The sequence below is a fragment of the Globicephala melas genome, chromosome 1 (assembly GCF_963455315.2).
Source record: "Globicephala melas chromosome 1, mGloMel1.2, whole genome shotgun sequence".
Lineage (NCBI taxonomy): Eukaryota > Metazoa > Chordata > Mammalia > Artiodactyla > Delphinidae > Globicephala > Globicephala melas.
In genome coordinates this window covers 868,263-890,729 of record NC_083314.1, presented here as the reverse complement: position 1 = coordinate 890,729, position 22,467 = coordinate 868,263, and the positions used below count along the sequence as shown (strand labels likewise).

Genomic DNA, 22,467 nt, shown 5'->3' with positions numbered 1-22,467 from the left:
CCCCAGTCCCAGGGCTAGTGGACCCGGGCTGGTCCAGCCAGCAGCCAATAAGGCCCCATGACGGCCCGGCCCTGAAAGGAAAGGCCAATCCCCGGGCGGGGGCGGGCCTGCCTCGCTGTCAGAGCTGTTTGAAACTTGAGGACATTCCAGGGAATCTTGGAGCGCTGTGTGACCAAATTTAGCACAGAGCATTTAGCCTTTTAAAGACAAGGGGGCCACGCAATGAGAAAAAGATATAATACAAAAATGCAGAGGCTGGCAGAAGCAGGCGAGAGCCACGGAGAGCCAGAAATGCAAGCAGACAGGACGCGGGCTTCACGAGCGGCCAGCCCCAGGCCTGCCCTGTTCAAGTGCACACGTGACGCCTCCACCCGGGGTGGACGGCGCTGTGGTCAGCACGTGCTCCACTGACTCCTTTCTACTGTATTTGGTAGTGTGCTGAGGACTCCCCAGTGTCTACAGCCCCAGGAAGGAGCTCGATTCCAGGAGCCCCGAGCCACCCGGCCGTTCTCTCCTGCCGAGGAGGGCCCAGCATCAGAGGCCCCCGCCTGCCGTGGCCACTTCTTGAGAGAGAGTGAGAGAGAGAGAGAGAGAGAGAGAGATAAATAAATCCTCACTGTGTTCCTAGACTGAAAACTGGCAGGCTGTTTGGGCAAGAAAATGTGAGGTGCAGTAGGTCAGGGAACTCTGACAGGGCTGTCGGCCTCCATGAGCTCTTGGGAAGAGGGTTCCCACCTCCCTCCGTCCCGTCGGCTCCTTCCTCTGCAGGGGCACCTCCCGTGGGGGCAGCAGGAGGGGCAGCAGGACCCCACCATGTGTAAATCCGGGGAAATATAACTGGGCTGTTGGGAGAGACCCTATTGCAATGGGTCTGGCAGGTTTCGTGAAAGGGCTTTCACTGCTCATCCCTCCTGCTGCCCTGCACAAGGCGCAGGGACATTCAATCTCCTGCCACAAAATCCCTCTAGAAGCCCTGCTGTAACCCACTGCGTAGCGCCTCCGATCTTTCCTGGCGTTGGTCCACCCTAAGCCAGAGAGAGGCAGTCACCCGTCGGCATCCCTGCTGACGCCAGGGATGGTCTGGGAGAAAAACTTGGCCCTGGCGTTGACCGCCGGCTGGTCCCGCTTCAGGAGGAGCTGGGGCTGGCTGGTGGGACTGGAGGGCAGAGGCGAGCAGGCGGGCCGAGGGGAAGCGGGAGGAGGGGCTTGGGGGCTCCTGGGGTTGTTTCTTTTCAGAGGCGGGGCGTCCGTGGGCGAGTCATGAGCATGTACTGATGAGTGCGGACCACGTGGCAGGCACCGGTCCAAGAGCAAGGGATGAAGCTAAAGGATAGAAAATCCATGTGGTCCCCGCCTTCCTGGAGCTTACAGTCTCCCAGTGAAGACAGTTAATAAACAAGTAACTTCGAACAGTTTATGAAAAGAAAAAGAAGAGTTTACAAAATGCCTCAAAAGAGCAGTGCAGGGGCCGCGGGGAGCACGACAGGGAGGCTGGTTTCACGGCTCAAGCGCGGGCTCCCCGGGCGGCCGACCTGCTTGGGTCCTGGGCTCCCTGCTCAGCCCACGTGGGATTCTGACCCAGCCACCTCCTTCTCTGAGAGCCAGCTTCATCACCTATAAAACAAGGACAGCGCTGGTGCCAGGCTCGGAGAATGGTTGTGAGCGTTACACGTGAGCCACGCGGTTGACACGCCTGACGGGCAGTGGGCACACAGTCACTGTCTGTAGGCGTCATCATCACTCACTTCTTCTCCCGGCCCAGGTTCTGTTCTCCACGCCCCACCTCCTCGCTCACCTTTGTCTTTCCGTCCTTCAGCAGAAACCACCTTCAACACACACGCACGCATACAGCACACGCGTGTGTATGCACACTCGTCTCCTCACCTCGTTCTCATCATTCACTCATTCATTCATTCAAGGGTGCTATGTTTATATCTCACCCGGCCAGGCGCTATAGGGGGAGAGACACAAGAATAATTACAGTGTGGTCATTCTCTTTTAAATGTGTCATCTACTGAGGTAGAAAACTCCACGTACTAGAAGGCAAGGTGAACCAGGAGAGCAAGAAGCAACGGCCTAGAGCCCGAGGGAGACACGTTAACCTCGTGGGGAGGGTCAGGTGGCCCCCAGTGGGCACGCCGAGGCCTTGGGCTGGCCTGGGGCTCCAGGGCGCGTGGACAGAACTGTCTCCCCCCAGGCCCTCACGTCTGTCGGCCTCTGCTCTCACTTCCACCCAGAAGAGGCCTGATCTCTGGGGCCACCCCAGCCAACCTCTCCACCCCGCCAGCTGAAAGCAGCTCTTTCCAGCCCCCAGCGACTCTCCCTTCTCCTCCCAAAGTCGAGTCACTCAGCCCCGGGCCACCTGGTTTCAGCAGCCAGTCTCCTCCCCCTGGTTCTAAACTCAGAAAACAAAGCCAGAGCTTCCACACTTCCAGGCAGGACTCCCAGCCTCCCAACCAAAGGTGTCTGCCCAGAAGCCCAGCATGTTCTCTGCTTCTGTCCCACGATGCCAAACAGCTGGCTCTCCTGGTGTGACTCGTCCAAGGCCTTTTGCTCCTAGAACCCAGGCTCCGGGCGTGGCCCGCAGACCCTGAAAGCCCAAAGGCATCACCTGTGGGGCCGGAGGACTTGGGCCCCTGCGGCGAGGGACCACCGCCCCACGCACTCTCCAGGGGCAATGGTTATCCACGCTCAGAATCCACTTCCACCCAAAACAAATTCATCTTGAGTATCGGGATTATGGGATGGCCTTGTCCCCAGAGAAAACCCAGCATTGCTGTGCTAGACGGACGGGAAAGGGACCCCAAACTCTGGCCAAAACCTGTGTACGTGTCGGGGGACAGGGACCAGAAGCAATTAACTAATGTTTAGGGTGGCTCTCGGCTGGCGAGTGGTCCCAGGAAAGTCACATTTTCAGGAATACAGGGTGGCAGCATGGTGTAGCAGATAAGGCCACGGGCTCAGGAGTCGAATGACGTGGGCTCAAATCTGAGATGTGTGACTTTGTGTCAGCTATTTAACCTCTCTGAGCTGCAGGAAATGGAAAACGAGAATCTTGAAAGTACCTTGAGAAAAAAACATACTGCACAGGGTTATGAAGGTATTAAATATATCAAACAAGGTGATGCGCACAGAGCGCGCGGCACAGCGTCAGACGCTGTAAGCACTCAGTGTTCATGCTCAGTATACGACCACACCAGCTTTCTCCTTTTCAGGGAGCCTGGAGGTCTCTCTGGAGTAGCAGACTTTGTCTCTGAAGCAAGCCGCCGGCCTGGCCCCGCGCCTGGGATGGGCAGAAGTGGCCAGAGGAGAGCTCAGAGACAGACCACAGGCCGGACACGTCTTCCTGCAAGGAGGGCAGGGGGAGGAAAGAGGGCAGAAGAGAGACAAGAGACTGCCTCCTCTCCCCACCCACGGCGCCCCAGCCCGGCTAAAACCCCAAACAGGCCCCAGTCACACTGGAAGCCCAGACCCAGAGCTGGCTGTGGTACCAGCCTCACTTGTCCACGGCAATCTGACGGGCCAGGCGGGGCTGGGGGTCTGGAGCCATGTACATGGCCTGTGACCTCCTGCTGTGTGGAGCTCTTGAGGTCCCCAAACCTCTGGCTCAATGGAGCCCAGCCCACTGGGGGCCAGGACCCCCTAAGTGGCAGGCGCGTTCTGAAAACGTCCACCCCTCTCCGAGGGTGCGGTCTGGGTGGAGAGAAGGGTTCCTCCCTCGCGCCCCTCACCCAAGCTGCTTCCAGCCTGTTCTTCACCCGGTGAGCTCACCGTCTACCGAAAAGACAGCATCCTTCTGGAAGGAACTCCCTCAGCTACTTGAATAAAGTAGAGAAAACTTTAATACATCATTATTACCTGGAAGGTAGACAGTCTGCTCCAGGGAGGGGAGGGAGAGAGCTGTCCCTTCACTATCCTGTAGCATAAACACACCTGCTCCAGAGGAAGTCATGTCTGGAGCTGTCCCAGGCGACCTGCTTACAGCAACGCTCTCGGACAGAGGGGAGCTTCTGATGCTCGGATGTGTAGAAACGGGAGAGGTCTGTGGAGGACTGTCTCCCAACACACAGCAGACCCTCCCTCTGGCTCACACCACCTCCACGGCCGGGAACTTGATCCCCTGAGAAAGCCTCCTTGTCCCGCTTCTTGAGTTTCCTACCCTCCCAGTGGGACCAGCAGCCCACCTGGTGACAACGCTGAGTCCTTCATGCTCCTGCGCCTTGTCGCTGGCATCCCCTCTCCCTCCGACCCCCCTCACCCAGCAGAGTCCTCCCAGTCTTCAGGCTCCGGCTTGACTGCTCTTCCCCCAGGACGCTTTTGCAAGCACGTGCCAGCCACCAGGGCTCTCTCCTGTCCGGATGCCTCTAGCACTTAGCACATTCTCCGTCACATGCTGGCATCTTATAATTTTGACCCGACAGCTATTTCTCAAGGGCTTATTCTTTCTCTCCAAGTACTTTTGAAGACCCCGAGGGGAGGAACCACATGGATACTTTTAGTATTCTCTGCATCCCAGTCCTCACACTAAGGCAACTCTGAGCACAGGGGAAGGGGCTTACCGTTGATTTGGGATTACCAATCCCTGTTACTTTCTCGGTTCAGCACAACCTTTGTACCCTTAATATCTATCAAATGGCCCTGTCCCCAACCCTAGCCTCGGAAAGTGGTCCTTCCCCAAGAAAAAAGACAAGTTCTGCTTGTCCAAGAGCAGAAGACGAAGGAAAGCTCATTGTGGGGTGAGGGACGGACGGGGTGGGCAAGAGGCATAAGAGTCACTGCTGGACCCGCCACCTCACATCCCTCCACGTGGTTTCTGAGGGAGGATCTTCCTTCCTTCACTTTGTTGGGTTGGGGGAATCTCAGCAAAATGGGCCCCGGGTCACAGCTCTTTCAGTTCACACAGGGAGCTGCTTTCCCCAAAGCAACACCCGGAGGACCTGGGTTGCAGGGTTCCAGTGCAGCCTCACACTGGGCCCAGCACACTGACTTTCACCAAACGTGTCCAGGGGTGTTGGGTCACCATCTCAGACTCCCCTCCCCTTCAGGCCAGGTCCCTCTCAAGGACCCCACTCCTTTCCTCTGTTGGTCTTGACGTCATTCCTTCATGTCTCTGACCGTTCAGCTCTGCAGACGTCTTGAAGACTCACTACGCTCTTTTCTTCCAAGATGGATAGGGATATTTTCCGGGGGTGTGGGGGGCACGGGGGCAGCTTCCTTCTCTAGCCAAAGGCCAAGTCCTAGGCCTTGCCCAGACCCAACTGTCTGTTCCATCCTGTTATCTGCTGCAGTTACAGAAAACAGAAGGTGAGAAGTCCAAGAATGCTTGCTGGCCATGTGAGCAGTGCCCTCCAAAATGCAAGGCTGCTCCAGGAGAGGGACTGTTGGGATGAAGTGAGCCGGGTAACCAGAGCCTAGAGTCTGGCCCTGACTCAGCTTTGCAAACTCAGCAGCTTGGTATGATCACCGTTCCTGGTGACTGCTTTGATTCAAGGGAACCAACCTCACAAGAGGTGAATGCATAAACCAATATAAACGTCGAGTGGACAGGAATAGTTATGAGCATTCTCTCTTAAAGGAAAATCCATTCAGAAACCAAATAACAATCAGAAGACTGCATAATGAATATGGAACAGGAGCTAAGGGATATTTCCTCTGGGTCCTGGTGAGACCAGAACCTCATGAGAACGCAAATCTCTAGTTACTGAAATACTTCTGCCCGCTAGGACCCTTGCTGCCTGGTGACTCTTTCCAGGTCCCTGGTTGCCCGTCCCCCACATTTTCTTCAGGCTGTCAATTAATTAGATTGAAGCGTTCTTAATCACAGTCACATTCCAAATAAGCCCTCTTGGACTTAGGCATCCAAATCACAGGACCGGTTTGAACTGTTCTTTTCAGTATGAGACATATTTTACTGACAGTCTTCATTTGGTTCTACGGAGGGTTCAGTTTATTTGCTCAACTTATTTCCAAGATTTTGGAGGGAACGTCACTCTTTCTTGCAGTTTCCTATTATATATTACACTCACTTTCCCAGGAAAAAAATATATACAAGTTTTAAAGTCAACCTCAAAAGTGCAGGGTGGGGAAGAGGTCCCGTAGCAGCTGTCACATGACAGGTTTTGCCGGCTGCAAGCTCAAAGGGCCCAGGGTCCCCAGCCTTTTGCTACCTCTTCTCTGAGCTAAACACCCCTCACGTCTCCCGGTGATCATTTGGAGTGCGGTCTGAAAGAGGCTTCGTTGTCGCTGTCCCTCACGTCGAGGGCCCCCACGGGACACGAAGCTCCAGATGTTCACAAACATTTATGGAACATCCACTACAGTCCGGCCCCGAGACTCTAAAGGACTCGGGCACTGCCCGCCCTAAAGAAGCTCCGGGTAGTCGGTGGGGCTTCACCAACTCTGACGAAGTAGGCAGCATTTAATCCACACCTGACAGCCAGGTACTAGAACAAAGAAACGTGTTCGGGAGTTCTGGGAACCCTAGCGGAGCAACACCAGGTTTGTCTTCGGCCACGCCCCGCGGCTTCCGTGACGGGTACCTCTCCGCACCTGGGCGCCCCGGGCGCCCCGCCCCCGCCCCCGCCCCCGCCCCCGCCCCCGCCCCCGCCCCCGCCCCCGCCCCCGCCCGGAGCCTAGCCTTCCGCCCGGAGCCCCGCCTTCCGCCCCGCAGCCCTATTCCCGGCTCCCATTGGCTGCGGCAGGAGACGGCGAGCCAATCCCCGCACACTTTAACGCCCGCCGCCTGGGATCACTTCCGCCGCCGGGCCAGGCCCCGCCCCGCTCGCCCGGCATCGCGGAGCGGCGGAATCAAGATGGAGGAGTATGCGCGCGAACCTTGGTGAGCCAGCCCGCTGCCCGCCGCCTGCCCCTCTGCCACTGCCCGGCCCCCGGAGCGAGGCCGCTCTCAGCCGCGGGCTCGGCGGCGCCGGGGGCCGTGGGCACCCGGGCGTGAGCAGCCGGCTAGTCAGCGGGGGCCGCGGGGCCGCGCCGGGTGACCTTGCGGCAATTCGAGGGCGCCCCGGCTCGGCTGTGTGGCCCCGGCCCCTGCCCGGCCCGCGGGTCGGGAGCAGCCCCTCTGCCCGCCGGCGACCTTGGGCTCGTCCTTGCGCTCGGGCGGCTCGGCCTGCGTGGGGAGGGGGCAGTGCCCGGGAAGGGTCCGCGTGGGCGCGGCGGCCGCGGTCCGGGCTGGGGTTTCCCCGTGGGGTAGGGGCGGCGCGGTCGGGAAAACGGGGAGAGTAGCGTGTGTGAAAAGCCGGCGACGGGGGTCCCTTCATTCGGCATTTAGCGGGGGGTGGTGGTGGTGGTCTGTGCCCCGCGCTCGGTCGGTCCCAGGAATGAAAGCATAGAGGAGTCAGGCACGCACACAGTTGAAGGCTTCGGAGGTCATGAATGAAAAATCACATTTTGTTTTTTGGGTTAACCACCTGTGTTTTTTGTAAGAGCAAGAACCGAGGTGTTCTCCAGCTGTGTGTAAGGGCCCAGGGCTTTACATTCTGACCTTCCAGCATTAGCCATGTTGCCTGCTTTGTGCATTTTTTCCTCCCTGAAATAAGATACAGAGTATGTTTCAGCGCCTCCCAGCTCTTTAAATTTATCTTCTCCAAAGGTAGTGGTCCCCCTTCCTGGGTTGTGCTCAGGTGTGCAGGACTCAGCGTGCTGTACACTGCTGTTGTCACCTGCTCTTGGGTATGATATCGTGAAACAGGTTGGCATGAGGGGAAAATACTTGACTTTCTTGGGTTAAAGATGTTATGGGAATCATAAATTTTCCTCTACTACTAAATTAGGTGGCCCCTTTGCTTTCTCAGTACATATGTCCTGAAGCAGTACAGTCAGTTGTCTGGTTGGTTTTATACTCAAAACTGCTTTGATCTTCTGGACTACCCTGTTTTCGTGAAGTCATCCGAGCTCCAACTATAAGCGTCTTTCTCCTCCCTCTGCACCTGCCCCAACACCATAGGCAGCCTGAATTCTTTCAAACCTTCCACCGTTCATTTCCTGTTGTCAGGATCTTACCTGGCATCCTTAATGCCTTTTACAGTAGTTTCCTAATTGCTTTCCTTCTCTTCAGTCCTTTTTAATACATCATAGGTACTTAATCGTCCTAAATACGTTTTAATCATGTGTTTTGTTTTCAGAAGCCCTAGTCTGTAGGGTATAGTGGAAAGAATTTGGGGCCTTTGGCGTACTAGGTTTTGTATTTAAATTGGTTCTACCAGTTACTACCTATATGACCTTGGGCAAGGTACTTAATCTGAGCTTCTGTTCAGGTATAAAATGGAGAGGAGACAGGGATACTCTTCTGCAAAGTTAAAAGATTAGGGAGTCTATAAGAAAATAAGCTAGCTTTCTTGCAAATCAGGTTATTTGTACTATAAGGCACCTAAAACATAGTTGATACTTAGTAAAAGATAACTTTAATCTTGTGGTTAGTTATTGGTTCCCTGTTGCCCTGTATTTGTCTGGCATTTACATTAGAGTCTGGCTTCAACCTTCCTTTTGTGTATCCGTCACTTCCCTGCAGGAACCTTGATTTAGCCAGACTTAGTTCAGAGACTGTTTGCATCTTGCCGTTGTTTTGGACGTCCTCTCTTGCAATCCTGCGGCTGCTCTCTGATCTGAATCCTGCTGTTCTTTACTGATTTTTTAAATACTCATTTTCATTCTAACTGATTATAGGATCATTTAGGATCGATCGTTTAGAGTTAGTGACTCTCCTTTGTCTTTCCTTTTTACTTTTTTTTTTTGGTCGCAGCACGCAGCTTGTGGGATCTTAGTTCCCCAACCATGGATTGAACCTGGGCCCCGGCAGTGAAAGCACCGAGTCTTAACCACTGGACCACCAGGGAATTCCCTGTCTCTTTACTTCTATTAATGTTTCTACCATTTTGAAGAAATTTTCCTAATCCTTTTTAGTCTCTCAGAGCACTGCTTCTCAAACTTTTAAAGTGAAATCAGGTCACCCGTGGATTGTGCTAAGCTGTGGACTCTGATTTAGTAGGTCCTGAGTGGGGCCTCCCCAGAGCCTGCATTTGTAACGAGTTCCCAGCCCCGAAGCCTCAGGCTGACAGTTGGAACATCTGCCGCATGAGATCGTCATTCTGTACAAACTCCTGATTTGTGTTAGACTTGGAAAGGACAAGGTGTTTCGTATTTCTATCTGGCAAAATGAGAAATTACTTATTATTCAGATTCTTCAGCAGCAACGATGCGCTGAACTCACACGGTTACTTGAGCAGTTGGATTGCGCATAGGGTCGTTACAGCATTTTACCCTTGAGACTGGAAAAGACATTTATGAATTGAATTATTCACAGACTTGTTTTTTTTTTCCTTCTTTTGGCCATGCCGCGAGGCTTGCGGGATCCCAACCAAGGATCGAACCCGGGCCACCACAAGTGAAAGTGCTGAGTCCTAACCGCTGGACTGCCAGGGAATTCCCATTCGCAGACTTTTTAAGAAACCAGATTCCTAGAAGAGTGGTTCTGTTCTACTGATCAGATTACTCAATGTCGTGCTGCGTGAGTTAGGGTGCTGCATTTGGAAGCCGGGTCTACACATATAACCTCTCATTATCAGATGTTAGAGGTTACTAATGTGTTAAGTGGATCTGATACAAACTTAAGTTCCAAATGCTAACTTGGACTCAGTAAACCCAAAAAGAAGTTTTAAAATTTAAATAATGTGTCTTCTTCTGCGCCTGTTGAAATTTTATTCTTTGGGTCTCAGCTTTAAATTTTGCTGCAGCTGGAGAGCTTTCCTTGGTCCCCCAGGCGACTGGGTCACCGTTGACTATAGTGTAATTTCCTAATGCGTGTTTTTTCACGCATTGTTTTCACGGTGCCTTAGAATAGATGCACTAGTAGTTGAGCAAATGAATAAAGTGCTGTGAACAGTAGGGAGTTGAAGCCATTCAACTACGAGTTCATTCCCTGTAGCTTAGAAGACTTGGGCTGAATAGATGTGGATCTGTTTAGAATCCTTAATCTTTGTCTGTATTTTATGGGCCAGATGTTACTGGTTGCAGTGAGCCCTGCCCTGGAATCTGTTGTATATCCCTTATTAACAAAGAGGGTTTTATGGTTTATAAGTGAGAAATACGCTCATCTTTTTTCTTTTTTTCTCTCTTTCCTGTTCTTAGCCCCTGGCGCATTGTGGACGACTGTGGTGGGGCCTTTACGATGGGAACCATAGGTGGTGGGATCTTTCAAGCAATCAAAGGTTTTCGCAATTCTCCGGTGGTAAGTGGGTGAATGGTCTCATATCATCATTACTTGAGACCCGTTTGCTAATGTCACTTGGGCCCCATCAGTGGGTTGGAAATGTGTTATACTCCTAATGTATTTTTGGTTGCTTCCTTTTGTTTCCTTATAGGGAGTAAACCACAGACTACGAGGGAGTCTGACAGCTGTTAGAACCAGGGCTCCACAGTTGGGAGGTAAGCAGAATGTTTCCATTTGTACTTCAGATGATTTTTTTCCTATTTTTTTGAAGATGAAATTCTGTTTTTTTTTTTCTTCTTTTTTAGATTATAGCAGTGATTTTAGTTTGGTCTGAATAACAGCTTGTCACAAGTTAGTATCTATGCGAATTCTTGATTTATGATTTATTTGGAAAGTTAACTTGAATTGTTGCATCCATCTGAAACTGTCCTTCAGAAGCTCAGTGCGGTTTTGTTTCTGCTGGGTTTCATTTGATTTTCTCCCGTTCTCCAGACAGTGTGTCCACAGCTCAGGTTTGTGAGGGTCGGGAGTGATAGCTTCTGGGTTAGCATGAAACTGAAGAGGATGTGAACAGAAGGGTTAGGGTATGCGAGAGGGACTGATGGAACTCACGGGGCTCCCTCCAGGTTTAGCTTTGGACATTGTGCCGAGGTCAGTGCAGAGGTGGAGAACGATTATGTCCATCACACTCTTTAAGCTTGGTAATTAATTCAGAAGCTGGGAGAAGAGAGAATAAGAAATCTGGGAGCTTATATTTGCTTGCAAAGATACAGTCAGGCTGAAGAGACCACATACAACACGTGAAATGGACTTAGCACTTTCAGTCGTTCTTAGTGATTTTGTGCATCAGAAGAAATAATCTTCTCTTTGTTTTTATAGCATTTGTTTTCTTTAGAAGATAGTAGCCAATGTCTGTTGTTTATTCAGTGCCTGCCATGTGCCAGGCACTCCAGGTGTTTCACAGGATTATTTTATTTAGTCCTCCCAGCAACATAGGAGGTGAGTACTATTATCTCCATTTTCCAGATGAGGAAATTGAGGCTCCGAGGGTTGAAGTGATGGTGTATCCGTTTCCTGTTTTTCTCCCTGTAATAATTGTACACCCTGGAAAGTAAACGGTGACTAATTTTCCTTTGTTTTAATGGTTACCGTGTTGTTTAAGAGAGATAAGTAGTTTAAAAAAAAAAAAAAAGTACACACCAAACCCTGAACCTTCGATAAATGCAGAAGTCATGCAGGTTTACCAGGTTTCTTGAGAGGCTGCTTCTGTCACATGCATTTTCAGTGAATAAAAAAACCAATCAGGTAACTGTCACAGTCAAGAAGAGCCTAAGGAGATAAGACTACTAAATGTTATGAGGTGTCCTGGAACAGAACAAGGACATAAAAACTAAGGAAATCGGAACTAAGTGTGGACGTCAGTTAATAATGTGTCAATATTGGGTTGCTGTGACAAGTGCACAGTGCTGCTGTTAGATGCTGGGGACACTGGATGTGGGGTATGTGGGAACTGTACCATCTTCACAGCTTTGCTGTGACTCTGAAACTAGTCTGAGAATAAAGGTTTGGTTAAAAAACAATCAGGGTGAAATAGAGGAAGAGTATGTTGTGGTGTGAGTGAATTGGAATCAGGCTTTTTAAGGAAACTACTGAGGAATCTTCGTGGAGTCTTGAGTTTTAAAAGTACTGGGATGGGCTTCCCTGGTGGCGCAGTGGTTGGGAGTCCGCCTGCCGGTGCGGGGGACGCAGGTTCGTGCCCCGGTCCGGGAAGATCCCACATGCCGCGGAGCGGCTGGGCCCGTGAGCCATGGCCGCTGGGCCTGCGCATCCGGAGCCTGTGCTCCGCGACGGGAGAGGCCACGGCAGTGGGAGGCCCGCATACCACAAAAAACAAACAAAAAGCACTGGGATGGCACTTGCAGTTTAGTTGAGTGGGCGTTTACTGAGCTCTTCCAGTTAAGCTGCTGGGAAAAGGCAGTGTGGGAAAGTCATAGTTGTGTCCTGAAAGGTCTTGTATTTTCATAGCAGAAATAAGACATGCTTTTGACGTGTCCCCATTATGCTTCCAGCCCTTCCTTGCATTTTGGAACAAGATGTTCCAGGCTCATCTTGTACTTTCCCTGCCTGAGTGTAGAGTCATCCGTCCCCAAGGAGCCCTGCTTCCTTCTAGTTGAGAATGGTACTTAGAAGCCAAAGTCTGGGCACTAAGTGTATCATTGCTGTGGGGCATTGCTGTTCCCAGGCCTTCTTAGGAATGTACTGTATATCTATGAACACACACCACGTACACGTACATACACAAGTTTATATCTGTGTTTCTATATATCTATACGTATTAGGAATCATGGGTTCACACTGATACCTCTCAGTCCAGTCCAGCCCCACAGGTTCATTCTTCTTTCTCTTTTCATATGAGTACTTGGGCTAGGGCACCTCGTAACAGGCCACCCTTCCACATGGGCACACTGATCTCCATGCTTGGGAGTGTCCTTCCTGCGGACGCCTCCTCGCCCTGCTCCGGCTGTGGCTGCCCACACGGGGCCAGCCTTTTGTGTGGACTCAGTCTCCACTCTCATCAGCCACCATAGCTTACTCTGGCAGTCATTCGTGGGGTGGGCAGATATCAGATCCTTGTGAGGGAGTGGGAGAGCCTTGTTTGAGGAATTTGGTGAGATAATTCTAATATACTGGACATATCTCTCTCCCAGGGCACAGAGCCACTGAGTTAGGACAGACTATTTCATCTGTATGTAGCATGTGGTATTTAGTGTTGGACCGAAAACGCGGAGGCGCATGCATAGTTTATTATTTATTTTAAAACATACTTATTTGGCTCCTCCGAGTCTCAGTTGCGGTACGTGGGATGTTCGTTATGGCATGCAGGATCTTTTTAGTTGCGGCATGCGGGATCTTTTTCTTAGCTGCGGCACGCGGGATCTTTGTTGCCACGTGCTGGATCTTTAGTTGTGTCATGTGGGCTCTTTTAGTTGCTACATGTGGGATCTTTAGTTGTGGCATGCGGGATCTTTAGTTGTGGCATGCAGGATCTTTAGTTGTGGCACGCGGGATCTTTTTAGTTGCGGCATGTGGGATCTTTTTTTTTGTTGCGGCACACGGGATCTTTGTTGCCGTTATGTGGGATCTTGAGTTGCGGCATGTGTGTGGGATCTAGTTCCCTGACCAGGGATCGAACCTGGGCCCCCTGCATTGGGAGCATGGAGTCTTAACCACTGGACCACCAGGGAAGTCCTTCGTGCATACTTTAACTGGTTGTATCTGCTGGATTTAACTGACAGGGTGAGCTCTGGGGAAGGGTGCTGGTGATGGTCTGGTTCAGGCAGTTGGCGGAACCCAGTTTATTGTCCTTATTGACACACCCCTGCTTCTGTGAGGTTTCGGAGGGTGAAGGATAACCTGACAAGGGCTCCTCAGTGCAGTTCTTCTTTCTTTAATCTTAATAAAAGAACTCTTCATAGAGTGTAAGTCATGTGTATTCATTTTAGAAGATTTGGAAAATAAAAGCACAAAGCAGTGAAATCGTCTTGTTATCATCTGTCACCCAGAGATGCCGACAATTAAAATCTTGGTGTTGCCTTTCTGTGTTTTGTGTGTACTTATACACGTGTACGTGTGGGTGTTTGTTTTTTATTTCACAGAATAGTCACTGTGTTTAGGAAGAGTTTAAAGTGCAAAGTAATCTGATTTACGGTTGCTTTTAGTTTCATGCTTGAGGACTGAAGGATAGAAATGAGAGAGGAAAGGTAATTCCCATTCCCTCGAGGTTCCATAATTCAAACTGTTTGTACCACCCTTTTGCCCTTTATGTGTATTGGCTTATGCCTGTAGTACATCCCAGAATAGCCCGGTTTCTTTTGTGTTCACATCGGTGATTTTCGTAGAGCAGGTGCTCAGTGGCACTGACTGAAGAAAAGAAAAATAGAGGTAAGGTGATGAAAAGAAGGAAGGAGGACACTTCTTAAACAGATACACACTCTTCTGAAAGGGGGTTTGAATGGGTTTAGCCCAACTCTTTTAGGCCTGGCTTATTTCTTTTAGGCTTTGGGCCGTTGCTGATTTCCCTGCTGATGTAATACAAACCAAGGTTTATTAAAAAGATAAGTATTCTGACTCCTGTTCGGTGCTTATTCAAACTTGCTTGCATGTGTGTGTGAGAGTTTCAAGAATATAGTGAGTGTTGTTATTTAAGCTTGTTTCTGACTACTACATTTAAAGGCTAAAATATAAAAAATGAAATTTATTTGTTTTGTTTTTAAATAAAACAGGCAGCTTTGCCGTTTGGGGAGGCCTGTTTTCCATGATTGACTGCAGTATGGTTCAAGTCAGAGGGAAAGAAGACCCCTGGAACTCCATCACGAGTGGTGCCTTAACAGGAGCCATCCTGGCAGCAAGAAGTAAGCAGGCCTAGACACACACATTGAAGCCAGCCCCTGCCTGCACTTAGGGACATCTGTAATAGACAGACGGAGCACTGTGTAACTTGGTGTAGTGTGAGTGTATATGGTGATTTGGGCGGAAGAGTAAAAGGATCTCTTAACTTGGAATGTTGAGGACGAGAGAGCCTGGAGCTCTAACCAGTAATCACCATGGTTAAGAGCAGTTCAGGTTCTGCTCCTGCCACTTACTAGCTGTATGACTGGGCAGTTTCTCTCCTCAGCCTCTGGAATTAATTATTGTACCTGTCACCCAGCATTGTTATGAGTGAAGAGCTTAGATCCATCTTCTGGGTCTTTGGGACAGAGCAACCTAGGATTCCTTTGGGCGTAGTGGGTGAGCCCAGGAGTCAGCACCCTCTTCTGTGAAGGGCCAGGTAGTAAATGTGTGGGCTTCGTGGGTTGTGAGGGCTTCCATCACATGTACTCAGCTCTGATGTCATGAGCGCAGCCTAGACAATACGTGAATGAACGCGCATGCTGTCCCAATACAACTGTATTTCCACCAGCAGGCCGTGGGCTGGATTTGACCTGCGGGCCATAGTTTGCTGACCCTGGTCTTGGTCAGCGAGAAAGGGGGTTTGGGGTTTGGGAACGGGGAGTAGCATGGAGCCCTATGGACAGGTCTTTGCTTTATGGTGTCTTACATTAACCTGGATTTCTGTTAAAGTAATCTCTCTGTTCTCAACGTGCTCAGACGGACCAGTGGCCATGGTTGGGTCAGCCGCGATGGGTGGCATTCTGCTAGCTCTCATCGAAGGAGCTGGTATCTTGTTGACAAGATTTGCCTCTGCCCAGTTTCCCAACGGTGAGTCGTGTCTCTGCCTGACACCACAGCTCAGACGTTTGAAATGGTTTCCCGATGTCTGCTCACATGTGGCAGTGTGGCATCTCCGCATCACACGTGCATACGCCGTGCTTCGTGAGGGTTCTGGCTCCGCACGGGTGTGGGTGCAGTTAGTTGTGTTTCATCTCAGTAACAGAATGCTTTGGCTGATGACTTGCTGGCGATCTTTCCTTAGAGTTCTTAGGTTTTATCAGTGCTCACTTGCTCATTCTAAGAAATTGCCGATCATTTCAGCGGTGCGGGAAGAAGGGTCCCTGCATACGTGGAACAACGATGGCCGTCAGTCGCCAGCTTTTCACTGCCTGTGTGTGGGGCACTGCTCTAGCTGCCGGGGGCAGTGGGAGCGTCAGGCTGACACGCTCACAGATAAATGAGGTCATCTGGTTGTGCTGCTTCCTTGAAGAAGGTGAAGTAGCAGGAGAAGGTGACCCGTGGTTGGGGCTCACTTAGGGCCGGAAGGAGGGTTCTTCTGAGACGTTGGTGATGTAACGCGTTGCTCCTGTTGCTCCTGCCTGGTGCAGGGAAGGTGAGATGCTGGGCGGTTAGTGGTCCACAGGTGGTCACGACGTGGCCAGGGAATGTCTGCTCTGCGGCCAGCGTGTGCAGATGCTTGTAACTTAGAAAACTTGAGCTGTCTAAATGGGACTGTTCCTTGGCATTGGAAGGGAGCAGAAAGACACCGAGGGTCGTCATGGGGAAGAGCCGACCCGGCGTTTGGGGAAGGAAATACGCAGAACGGTGTGACTGGTTGGAAGTTAGTTTTGGAGCTTGGAAAGGATTCGGCATAGAGTGAGGGACAGGTCAGGTGACAGCTCCTGGTTCGATTTGATTCCCTGAGGCACCAGGCGAGGGATTCGGTGTCTTTTGGGCGCGGTTCTGAGGCCTGCTCCCTGTGGCCAGTGGGTGACCCGGGTGGCTCCTGGGCCCTCGGTCCTTGCCTCTGCTTTCAATCATTATTTCTCACTGAATGCTCTGTTGTGATGGCCACTTTCTTATTTTGCTTTTTAGTTTAGCACTTTAGTGTGAAAGACTTCACATAAGACGTGAGAAGAGTTCCATGTTTGCAGAAATTCAGAAATGGATAGAACAATAACTCGGTCACACTGTCTTGTAGGATTTAGCCTTGTTTGCTGGGGTTTCGGCTTCTTTCCTCGGAAGGAGTTCTCTAAAAAGAAGTGCTTTTTATTTTAGACAGGAGGAGTGTTTCCGAAAGGCTACGTGGGGGCAAAAATCTTTGAAAAGCTAATCATATTTTTCCAGTTAACTTACATGAAAGAGTTCTTTAAACAGAAAGATGAGATAAAACTGTATCGAAATGGTAACAGTGGTTATTTTTGGTTTATCTTTTTCACCCAGTGTCTTCTCCAGCTTTCTGTAATGAACAGATATTTTTAGAATATAAAAAAAAAAATCACTGGAGTAAAGTATTGAAAGAAAGCCCTCTTTACCACTGTCCTCTTTCTCTCTTCCTTCCAGATATTTTTTAGTCTGCCTCAGTTTCCCTGAAGAAAAGAGGAGTGATTATTCCCATTAAAGTCTTTTTTTTAAAGAGTCACATTTTTTCTTAGGTCACAGGCCGTCCCATCCTTTGAAAGCAAATACTACAACACTTAGTTCTGCGCAAGCTAGGGGATGGCGGTGTCTTCCCATTTCAAGACCCATTCCTTACCTAGTTGTATAAATTGTATTACTGAGTTCTCTTGAAACGTGACTAAGGTACTTAAACTTTGTGAAAATAATTTTAAATAGCTACTGACAAATACATCAGGAGGTGTGAGAGATTCGTCCAGTCCTGATACGGCAGCTTGTTCAGCAGTTGCATTAAAACTGGCGTGTTGTTTCTTGCTGTAACTACTCCATGTGACTTCGCTGGCGTAGCGTTTGAGAGCTGCTCGTTCTGGAGGAGGGCCGCCAGGCCGCCGGACGTTAGCACGCGCTCTCGTGAGAATCGGGCAGCTTGATAAAGAAATTCAGGTTACAGCTCTGATGTAGCACTTTGTTTTCTGAGTTGACTGATTTGCTCTTTACAGAGACTTGTCCCTTTAAATTACATAATATTCAGGTGGTGTTTAAATTCCCTCTTAATTGCAGGTCCTCCGCTTGCTGAAGACCCCTCCCAGTTGCCTTCAGCCCAGCTACCATCCTCACCTTTCGGGGACTACCAGCAATACCAGTAGGGCCTCTCCCCCAGGACTTCTGTAACAGAGTGAGCTGCGGTTCAAGGAAGGATTTCAGAAGATCAAATTCAGTCTGTTTTGAAAACTGTAGGTGGGACAACTATGGCCAAATAGGCTGTGAAGAGACATTTAGCACATTTTTCTATTTAAAGGAACGTGGGGGGGGGGCGGGGGAGGGTCTTAAAAGATAATACATTTATTTATTCACACTTGGATTGCGTTTGTGATCAAAATAAATGTCTGAAATCTTTAGAAGGAAAAGCAGTAAGTGCTTGAAGGACCAGTGGCAAACGGCAGTGAAGCATGACCATCATTTCCTCGGGGACCTCTCTGCCTGGTTTTGTTCTGTTAGTCAAACAATAAAAAACGCCAGGAGATTGCTCTTTCTATTAAGATAAGTTGCAGAGTTCTACTTTTCATCCTTGAATTCAAATAATGCAGAGTCCGTTGAAAGTTGCACGTGGTACAGTCTCCAGGGATTGGTCCACAGCAAACACTTCCGGGCTGGAGGGCTGCAGGAAAGTGCTTAGCCTTCTCCTTGTGAGTAAAAAACACTCCACGTCTTGGTTTCGAGGGTGTCGGATACAAAACCCTCTTCACCTCTGAGGCTACTGTGTCTTGATTCTTCATCATCAGAAAAGCTTCCTTCCGGTATACCCAGTTCCGTATGAGAAGGTTCCTGGAGGGTGTAACAGCCCTGGAAAAGTTTGGCGTTTATGGTGTGCTGGCAAGTACAATACATGCTGTTGTTCCTGTGTTGCAAGTCCCCTGAAGCTGATCTTCGTCGAGGGTGTGTTTTGGGGTATGGCCGGGTCTGGAAAATGGATGAGCATTTCGGAATAGGCCATTTTACTGGCTGTGCTGAGATGCCATGCGGCCTTACGGGAGGCAGGCTGTTACGCCCCGTTTACCTGCCTCTGTGAAACGGAGAGCAAATCGTGTGGGTGTGGTGAGCACATGCATGTTTTGGCCCAATGCCGCGTACATAGTAAGCATTTAATTTACTAATGCTGGTTTGATCTTCCTTTGTGTGGTAAAATATACGGGAAATCATATTTATCATTTTAACCATCTGTAAGTGTACAGTTAGTGGAATTTACATACAGTGTAACAGTCACCATCGTGTATCCCAAAACTTCCTCCTCGTCACCAACAGAAACTCCCCATCCCACCTTCCCCCAGCTCCTGGTAACCGCAGTTCTACTTGCTGTCTCTGAGTTTGCCTGTTCTGGGTACCTCGTATAAGTGGAACCGTACGATATTCGTCCTTCCGTGTCGCTCTTATTTCGTGGAGCATCGTGTTTCAAGGTCCGTCAGTGGTGTAGCATAAACCAACGCTTCGTGCGATGGCTGAGTAATGTTGCATGGTATGCAGAGATCCCATTTTATTTCTCCATTCCTCCATTGATGGACACTTGGGCTGTTCACACCGTGTGACTTGTGAATAACATGGGCATACAAATACCTGTTTGAGTCGCTGCTTTCAGTTCCTTTGGGTGTAGACCTAGGAGTGGCGTTGCTGGGGCACGTGGTAGTTCTATGTTTAACCTTTGGAAGAAGCACCAAACTTTTCCACAGCGCTGCACCATTTGACGTTTCCACCAGCAGTGCACGAAGGTTCCCATTTTTCCACATCCTTGCCGACACTTTTATTTTCCTTTAAGTAAAAACATTATGGCCAGTCTGGCATGTGTGACTATCTCATTGTGGTTCTGATTTGCGTTCTCCCGAAGTACTGCGCTTATTGGCCATTTGTGAGTATTGGGGATTTGTCTTTCAGTCTGTAGCTCTTCTGACTTCCAGGAGTAAATGTAAGGAGATGTTATCAGAACAGTGGAAAGCTGAGGGCGTGTTGAATCGCAGATGAAATGCTTTACATTTCGTAAGGTCTCCTAAACTTCCTCTTAAAGGCTTATTGGTTTGGAAAGTAAGTTCCTTTCTTGGGAATTCGGAGTCTGTGGCGGGTGTGTGTGTGTGTGATGCTGGCGTGTTTTTGCCATTTTATTGGTTAACTCAGCATATCTGAAGCAATCCTTGGTTACAGATGAATTTTCTGGAACGAGGGGTTGGGGGGGAAGAGAAGCAGCTTGAAAAAGATGGAAAGCCAGTTCTTTTTGAAGAACTTGACATTTAGTTCCACAATATGTGGGACGGCAGGTAGAAACCCCGAAAACCTTTCCGGTTGTTTCCCTGCTTCTTGGCCCTCTCCTCCTTGGTGGATGCCCCCTTCCTCCGTCCCGCACTTAGGAGAGCTGCTGCTCCCGGGGAAAGCCTGGCTGCCCACCTACCTGCCGGGGCTTGGCCTGAGCGGAGTGGCTCCGTCTCCGTGATGTGTCTAGCGTGGAGATGGGGGGCTGGTGAGGAGAGAGAAAGGGGAACGCAAACTTCATGCCTCTGATTTTCTACTGGAAGCCTCGTGCCATCTGCATTTCCGGTCACAGGTGTTTCTTAACCGCCCAAGAACGTCCTCGTGTGCTGTGTCCTCTGCCTGCCCCTGTTTGTCCAGCGGGCTGGTTCCTGGTGGTCTGGGGACCAGCTCGAGTGCCCCTGCAGCCTCCCGTCCCCTCTCCGTGTTCTGTTGTCACTGCACAGCAGGAGGAGGTGCTGAGCGGTTTGTTTTGTTTTGTTTTCTCTCCCCCACCTTTTCCCCCAACATTTTTTCAATGAAAATATCAAAACTGTAAAGTTGAGGTTCATAGTGAACATACATATACCCATCACCTAGATTCTATGATTAACTTTACATTACTTTACCATTGTGTAGCTGTTCACCTATCACCCGTTTCCTAATAAAATTGAAATTTATGAAATCCACTGATAAGCTTTATAAGATGTGATTAAAAAAATTTTTTATTGGAGTATAGTTGATTTACAATGTGTTAGTTTCGGGTGTGAAGTAAAATGAATCAGTTATACATGGATTTTTTTTTTAAGTTTAGCAAATAATAGAAACCAGGTAGTTTAGATTCTAATAAATATCTTAAAATACCTATTTTGAGATGTTTAATACATATTCTAAAACTACTTTTGGTGTACAAGAACCCAGAATAAAAGGTAAGATCACGAAAATTGTTTTAATTACCAAGATAAATGCAGAAACAAGCAGATAGGAAGGAATTTTTCCCTAGGTCTTTTTCTGGAATAATGGAGTGGTTTCCTCAGTTTCAAGGTTGAAATGCTCATCAGAAAGATCCCATCTGCTTCTCCCTTTTTTCCTTAGTATCTGACACTTTGTGTGAAATTGGCCTGAAATAGTGAATTTCTGAGTCAGGGTTGGAACGCGTGGGTTACAGCTGCATCTGTTGAAAGCCTGTCTGTTTTCTTATATGAAATGTCTGCAGATTGTGACGGCGTGGTCACAGCTCCACCCGGTGGTGCATTAGTTTCAGAACACAGTACTTTTGCTGCTGGTTTTGCTTTGTACAGTACGCTATCTTTTAGAGCAAAAGTCAACCACCTACGGCTCAAGGGCCACATTTACCCGGCTGCCTCTTTTTGTAAGGCCTGTGACTGAAGAATGGATTTAAAATTTTTCTAATGGTTGAAAAAAAATCAAAAGAAGAAAAATGTTTCATGGCACATGGAAATGACACGAAAGGAAGATTCCGGCGTCCATAAATACAGTTCTGTTGGTGCACAGCCACACCAGGTCTTCACGTTTTATGAGCGACTGCCCTCATACGACACAGCAGAGTTAAGCGGCCGCGTCAGAGACCTCGGGGCACACAACTCCTGAGATGTTTGCCCTTTAGAGAAAAAAAATTGCTGACCTCTGTTTTAGAGCAATTAAAAATAAAAAGATTTATTTTATCTAAACTGATTCCACTTCTAGCACTCCTTCTTTTCTTTGTGTGGACCCACGTTCCTCTCTGGTATCATAGTCCTGTCTCAAGAGCGTCCTCTAACATTTCTTATAGGGTAGGATTATATGGGTGGATCCAGATGAATGCCTAGGGATGTTAGTGGGTAGCATTACAGGAGAGGAGCTTTTATAAAAAGCTCTTTACGCCCTGAGCTTTTATAGTGGGCAGTAGCATTCCTGCTTTTGCCTCTGAGGGAGACATTACCTTTATTATACTAGATAGTGAGCGTGACTTCCCTTTGCTCCAAAGCAAGACCCTGTCTCTGTCTTGGAAGGGTGTAAGCCAGTTTACCAGCCTTACCACTGTGGACGTTTAGGGCTGGATAATCAGTTGTGGGGACCTGTCCTGTGCAATGTAGGATGTAGGATCTCTGGCCTCTGCCCACTGGATGCCAGCAGCACCTCCTCTCCCAGTTGTAACCATCAAATGTGTCTCTAGATGTTGTCAAATATCTCCTAGTGGGCAAAACCGGCCCTGGTTGAGAACCATTATGATAAGCAGATTCACCCTTTGCTCCAGAGGAAGTCACCATCTGTCTTTCAGAGTGGCTCTCTATACAAGCATCCTCGACCAGATGGTCCAGAACAAAGGACACTCAGCGGCTCATTTTTGCAAGATGTGCAGAAGTGCACGTGATCCGTGGAGAATTGGCTCCCAACGTTGGTTTTAACTTAATTGCATTGTGGTTAAAGGAATGTTGTTCTGTGTGCCATCGATTCTTTTATTTGTTGGGAGTTTTTCATGGCCTATCTATGGTTTTGTGTGTTTTCTCTGATTGTTAGGTGCAAAGTTTGGTGTGTGTTGATTAGGTCAAGATTGTGACATTTTTGTACAGATCTTTTATGTCTGTATGACTTTTGTCTGTGTGATCTGTTAATTACTGGGAGACGTACGTAAACCTCTCTGT

The 22,467-nt window shown here is 49.3% G+C and overlaps 1 protein-coding gene and 1 non-coding gene across 2 annotated transcripts; one reads left to right on the top strand and one right to left on the bottom strand.

The window, feature by feature from the left end:
• Window positions 1–6,750: 6,750 nt before the first annotated feature.
• TIMM17A (translocase of inner mitochondrial membrane 17A) lies at window positions 6,751–21,517 on the top strand. Its single transcript, XM_030844339.2, has 6 exons — window positions 6,751–6,838; window positions 10,141–10,240; window positions 10,374–10,437; window positions 14,506–14,634; window positions 15,371–15,481; window positions 17,612–21,517. Exons 1-6 carry the CDS (start codon window positions 6,813–6,815, stop codon window positions 17,695–17,697), a joined length of 516 nt encoding a protein of 171 aa, XP_030700199.1. The 5' UTR covers window positions 6,751–6,812; the 3' UTR covers window positions 17,698–21,517.
• TRNAW-CCA (transfer RNA tryptophan (anticodon CCA)) lies at window positions 13,395–13,467 on the bottom strand. Its single transcript has one exon. It is a non-coding gene; the product is annotated as a tRNA-Trp (tRNA).
• Window positions 21,518–22,467: the final 950 nt, after the last annotated feature.

Coding starts and splice junctions, on each gene's coding strand:
- TIMM17A (XM_030844339.2), top strand. CDS start 6,813: ATGGAGGAGTATGCGCGCGAACCTTG. Junction 10,241..10,373: donor GTTTTCGCAATTCTCCGGTG/GTAAGTGGGTGA, acceptor GTTTCCTTATAG/GGAGTAAACCACAGACTACG. Junction 15,482..17,611: donor CTCTGCCCAGTTTCCCAACG/GTGAGTCGTGTC, acceptor TCTTAATTGCAG/GTCCTCCGCTTGCTGAAGAC.